At 32.1% G+C, this 6,183-nt stretch overlaps 1 protein-coding gene across 1 annotated transcript; it reads right to left on the bottom strand.

Moving 5' to 3' along the window:
* Window positions 1-228: 228 nt before the first annotated feature.
* Window positions 229-735, bottom strand: LOC141630314 (uncharacterized). The gene is made up of 2 exons (XM_074443152.1): window positions 486-735; window positions 229-359 (listed from the first exon to the last, which is right to left on the bottom strand). The coding sequence occupies exons 1-2, from the start codon at window positions 733-735 to the stop codon at window positions 229-231; spliced, it is 381 nt and encodes a 126-aa protein (XP_074299253.1).
* Window positions 736-6,183: the final 5,448 nt, after the last annotated feature.

Consider the following 6,183-nt stretch of genomic DNA (forward strand, 5'->3'; position numbering starts at 1 on the left):
ATCAATTGTTTTATTCTTGTTCAATCTTAAGCGTAATTCATACCAAATGGTTATATTCTTAACATGTTCCGCACTCATTTTATGCTCTTTGAGTCTTATGCTAAGATGAGTCCAGTCAATGAATCCTCCTGTTACCAAATCACCATTTCCTTGACATTTTTTAAATAATTTACAACAAAAACAAAATACTTTGTTAAGATCTTTTCAATAAACAAGCCATTCTCTATCCTACTTTTTACCATTTGACAAAATTCTAGTATAGTGCTTTGATGAAAAATGTCTATTTCCTTTATCTTTATGGCCATTTTCAATACTCAAATCCCTTTTTGGACCTTTAACAGCTAATATATCTATCAAATCTGCATCCAAATTGTCCCAATTTCTAGGATCGTAGATATCACATCTTAAACTAATATCAACATTCTCATCAAAAGAAACATGATTTTCATTAACATCTTAATTTTAAACATTTTCAGTAGGCGCACCATCATTTTCACCGATTGGTATATTTTCAGTTGGTATATCACAATTATGAGTGCCCGTTTCATCAACTAAGGGAACATTATCGGCAACTTTATCAATATCTTCATCCATGTTTACATTATCATTACTATTACCATCTTTAACAATAAATTTATCAAGAGCTCCTTTCTGAGAACGAGTTAAATCTTCAATTCCTTTCTTTTTCTTGCGTTTTTCATAACCCGAATCATATTTTCTAGTTTTAGATGACATTCTTTCAATACTTCACAATTAGGAAAAACAACCAACAAATAATTATGAACTTATCTCTTGATAAAATGCATAAAAGTTGAGATCAAAGATGAAAATTCAATAGATAAGAACATAAGATATCAAGGAAAGAAACCACCTAATTTAGGCAATTAGGCAGCAAGAAGACTCATCCTAGTTCCAGCAACAAATTTTCGTAATTATTGTATCCTGCAAGTGTGAAATCGAAATAAGAAAAAGGATTACGAAAGACTAAAAGATACAAAATTCAATTAACATAAATTTGATGAAGTAAAATAAAACATTACCTTGAATGTTGACAACTTATAAGACAATTGCGAAGCAGAGAATCAGAGATGATTTTATATAATCAGAAGTTAATAGCCGTTTGATTCTTGAAGAATTATTAGAATTTTGGGGGTTGCTCAGAATAAAAGCGAGATTTTGGGGATTACTCAAAATAATGATGAAAGAATCTCGGGAAGGAGGAATTTAGGAGTTATGAGAAAGGGAAGGACGCAAGTCATGCTCACGCGGCTAACGTTTAGCGCTAAGTTCATTATTTTTTTTAATTGAACAATGGGTTACGGAAGAATTGGGCCCTAATATTTTGGGGGCCCTGTGCGACCGCACAGCACGCACTTGTAAAAGGCCGGCCGTGGCAGTGTTATATGTGGCAGATAGCCATGGTCTTGGTAAGAGTATCGGGTGTGGAGGTAGTTGCTGATATGGTGGGGTATGAGGTAGTATGGCATTTCCCCCAAAGTTGCGTGAGTCTTTGGTTCAAGTTTGTGCAAGGCTCACTATATTAATAAGTTGAATTAGCATGTTAAAGGGGAATGGATGTATAATCAGGTGTATACATTATGTATGTACAATGAAATACGAGTAAAAGAAGAATAGTTAAGCCACTTATTTAGAATATAACAATATAATAAATTTGTTAATTTAGTTATTAATTATTAATATAAGTTATAATTGTAGGATCTGACTTCGTAGAAAATCACTATTCACTTGGCTTGAGCACTCAAATTTGATAAAAGGTAGCGTTTTCCTACTTAGTTCCTAGTAGTATTTGTATTGTTATGATAGAATAATTGATAGTGCATATTGTGATAATGTTGTGATACGTATTGGATGTTATTGGTACTGTTGATGGAGTTGGAGGATGAGGAGTCTAGTTGGGAGGCTAGCTCTGCCCGGGATCGCTTCCTGTTGTTGTTCCACCCACAAGGAGAATGTGCACATTAGTGGTCTGGGATTTATGGTTGCTACCCGTGATTTGTACCGGGCGCCACGACAGACGGTTGCTATCTGGGATTTGCAGTGGGCGCCGTATTATGATGAGTTAACGGCTGCTACAACTGATTCATAGCAGGTGCCGTGATAGGATGATCTAGGGTTGCTACCTGTTATTTTTAGAAGGCGCCGCTAGACATCGGGATTTATGTGATGGACATGAAGTTGTGGTGGTGGTTTTTGTGCATGGTATTGTATACTGTCACGAGATGCTATTGTGGCTAGTGACTGACTTGTGACGTTTCTTCTTGTTTTGTTTCTTTGACTTGTCTACCGTGATCCATTTGATATTGCTGGCAAATGGTAAGCAATGAGTTTTGACAGGTGATTTTATTGATGCTGGAATTTCTGATGGGATGTGGACAGCGCATATCACTGACGAGTCTCACTTAGTTTATGACGTTATTCATTGCATTAACTCAAGACTTACGTTGTAATACTTAATCTTTTAGTTGTTAATTGTAATATGTAATACAGTTTAAGACAGTCTATTGTACCAATGTAATAATAAAGTTTTGTTTGTCTTTTGTTATTCACTATCCCGGGCAACCGAGATGGTAATAGCCCTAGTTATTTGGAAATGTCTTGCTAAAGGCTCCTGAGTAAATAGGGATGTTACATAGTGTCTATTTGAGTTGTGATGTCGTGAAGCGAATTTTGAAATATCATGTTTATATAAATCATATAACTTGGACATTTATTTTAATGGTGTTGTAATCGCAGCCATAAGGCCAAGATATTGCTTTCGATATGTTTAATAGATGGTGTGTTAGTCTCTGTTGGGAGTTATCTACGTTTGTATAGTAGTATAGGAAAGCTTAGAACCATTTTGAGGACAATCCAGTTCTGCCCAAGAGACACTCGGCTGAGTGCTCTGTCCACTTGACCGAGTGTCGTCTGCTCGGCCGAATGGCCACCCCACTCGACCCTTGTTTTGTTAATATTTGACCAAATATTAGGTGTATACCTTTATTTTGCGGTTTATGTTAGTCGACTTATGCTTAGATGAGCATGATAACCATGGGGGTGATATTCCTGTTAATTGTTTACGTTTGGTCATATTATGTGACATTTTGCTATTTCAAGGTGCAATTAAATGAAAATTGTTTTGATATGAGTAACTTGACGATAAAGAGGATGTGATAAGCTTGCATTGTTCATATTACTTACTGTGATTTATTTTGTGATAACGATGTTCATGTTATGTGATGGGTGCAAATTATTTCTCAAGTTTGCTTTTCCTTTCCTTGATGATTTCTCAAGCTTGCTTTTCCTTTCCTTTGTCTTTGCTTGGAGGAGGCCCTATTTACAATAAAAAGGGGATACATTATCACAACTTTGTATCAAAGTACCATAGTTGAATTAGAAACATGAAAGAAAGGATAGTCATTTACCTACTGGAGTGATATTTCGAACTTTGATGTCACCAAGGTACTTGGAACAATTCCTTTTCCAATGTCCAACACCATTAGAATAATGGCATTTATCAAGAGGACCCTTCTTGGTCTTGGATGTGCTAGCTTCAAAAGTCTTAGCCTTGGTGGACATGGGAGCTTGCCTCTTACCCTTTTTCCCATTCTTCTTGAACTTCCCCTTGATCTTGGTGCTTATATTAAGCACATCCTTAGGTGGGTTAACATTTTATTGGAATATGTGTCCTCCGACAATAATGCGATCACAACTGTTGATCATAATGATCACATGTTTAAATCTCATTTTAAGAATACATATGGGACATAATATTTTACAGTCAACTGGTCCACACATATCGGTAATGATTGGCTGACTAGAGTTTGACATTATTGTCGTGCGACGATGGTGATCAGTTGATCCCCTTAGGTCATACCTATAGGGAAATACTCTTAATTGATTATTTAATTAATCGTATGCGAATACGAATTAATTAAATTGTTTAAAATTGACGAATTATTTTTTGAGTAAAGTTAACGTATCTTATTGTAATCTGATTAAATGAGACACGGTCTAAGTAATCGAATTGTTTTATTACTTGGATAAAATTATTGTTTACGAAACAATTGATATTAAATTGAGATTGAATGAATGATTTATTAAAAATACAAGATGTTGTGATTTATAATTGATAAACCATTTTGGTACAAGTAATTACAAATTACTAGTCGATTTTGTATATGACATATTTTATGAGTATGTTGATTTTTAATATGTTAAAAATACATTACAATTTCATATGTCAAGTAACATGTCACATATGTTACAATTGACAAATGACAAAATAAAATGGACCTCCCATTTTATATGTGCCGAAAATGGAGGGGCTTATGGTTGATATTGTGTTAATTATTTTTAAGTTGAAAACACAATAATTACCTATAGTATTAGCCTTACATACCTATCATTTCTTGGGTAGAAAAACTAGCCTATGCATTGGGCACACTACTCCCTCCAACCGGTTTTACCAAGGGAAATGGAGAGTGTTTTCCTCTACAATTATTCATTCACTCGTATCATAAAATTTCTAGTGTAAGAAATTATCATACCCTCTACATTATGAAAATTCTAGAGAAATAAACTCACATAATCACTCCCTCTTGAACCGATTTTTCAAGAGAACAAAATTAATTTTTGTGTCATATTTTATAGTAAGACTTATATTATTTCTAGTACAAAATAATATTGGTTATTAAGAGATTTCCTTGTGTATTCACATTTGGGAGAGGTTCTAATTTAGACCTTTTGTTCATCCATTTTAAGGAAATCTCAAGAACTAACAAATAGGTGAATTTGTTGGTGCCCATAAAACCGAAATCATATAGTAAGATTGATGATTTCTTCTCTTATCTTATTTATGTTTGCATGCATAACATTTGTAATTATTTTATGACTAAATAATTTATTACATATATGAATATGTAAATGAATGAGATTAGTAATTTCTAACAAGCGGTATCATGAGCATTAGGTTGTTTGCATGCAAATCGGTTATTGTTTTTCCGAGTTATACGATTAACAAACAAAACTTATAAATTTGTGTTTATTATGAAATATCATGAAATTTATTTGCATGTTAAAGTTTCTGGTCCTAAAATGTATTTAGGATATTTTGGTTTATTTATGGATTTTTATTGTTCATTTTATATAATAATGGCATTAAAATGTGATTTTATGATAAAAATGTCATTTTTGGACTAAAAATAGCTAACCTTCGATTTTTCCAGTGGTCATTGGATATGTTTTCACATATATTATCTACTGATGGCCTGTAAATTTTCATTATAAAATGAGTTGTTATACTCTAAATATGGATTTTTCAAGTTAAAATCGTATTTAAATGAAAAAATAGGTTAATATGAGTTATATTTCGAATCTGGTCATGGAAATTTAGTATGTTGTTAAATGAAATTTTAAAAGACATGTGTAAAATATTTGGCTATAATAAAGTCTTTATGCATGATTTATGAATTTTTGATGAAAATTCACATAAATAGTGACTTTAATTAGTAAAAATGCTAAAACATACTTCATGACTTAGGAAATACGTCACATGTTGCATTTTATCATATATTTCAGATCTAAAAGTGAAAAGTTGATAAAAATAATTTTTCTCATTTTTTTTAGGGTCATAATTGTTAAAACCGATAAACCGCAACATTGTTTTTCTCGATAATTTTTTGAAATTTTTAACCTGAGTTTTATTTTTCCAGAATGTTCATGAGTCTAAATTTCAAATTTCAAATTTATTTGAAATTTTTATGATTTAATTTGAAGTTTATAGCATAATTTTGTATTTTTGAGTCCATTCATGAACAATATTAAGAAATCAAGTTTAATTATTGTCAAATGTTAGTGGAGACTAATTTTGAGTCCTAAGATAGTTAAGGTAATTAACTTGTACATAAATATGAATTTATGTAATTATTGCGATTTTAAAAGGTTAAATCACGCAAATCCGTAAAAACCAATTAATATACGATATTGGCTCCTTAAAGGCGATTTAGCATAAAATTTGGCATGTTCATACATATTATAATGCTGCATTTTATTTATGATTGTCATATTTTAATTTTATGTAATTTTTGAATTATGTAATTTTACTTAGTATGGCCTTAGTTTTAATTGGTATTACCCGAAATGCATGGGAATATCGATTCGGTTGTAATTTATTGTGATCTC

This window comes from Silene latifolia, chromosome Y (assembly GCF_048544455.1).
Source record: "Silene latifolia isolate original U9 population chromosome Y, ASM4854445v1, whole genome shotgun sequence".
Classification (NCBI taxonomy): domain Eukaryota; kingdom Viridiplantae; phylum Streptophyta; class Magnoliopsida; order Caryophyllales; family Caryophyllaceae; genus Silene; species Silene latifolia.

Excerpts from the sequence above, each read along its gene's own strand:
- LOC141630314 (XM_074443152.1), bottom strand. The coding sequence starts at position 735 with ATGTCATCTAAAACTAGAAAATATGATTCGGGTTATGAAAAACGCAAG. Across the intron at positions 360-485 it reads ACCAATCGGTGAAAATGATG|ATTTGATAGATATATTAGCT; the intron begins GTGCGCCTACTG and ends ATTTGGATGCAG.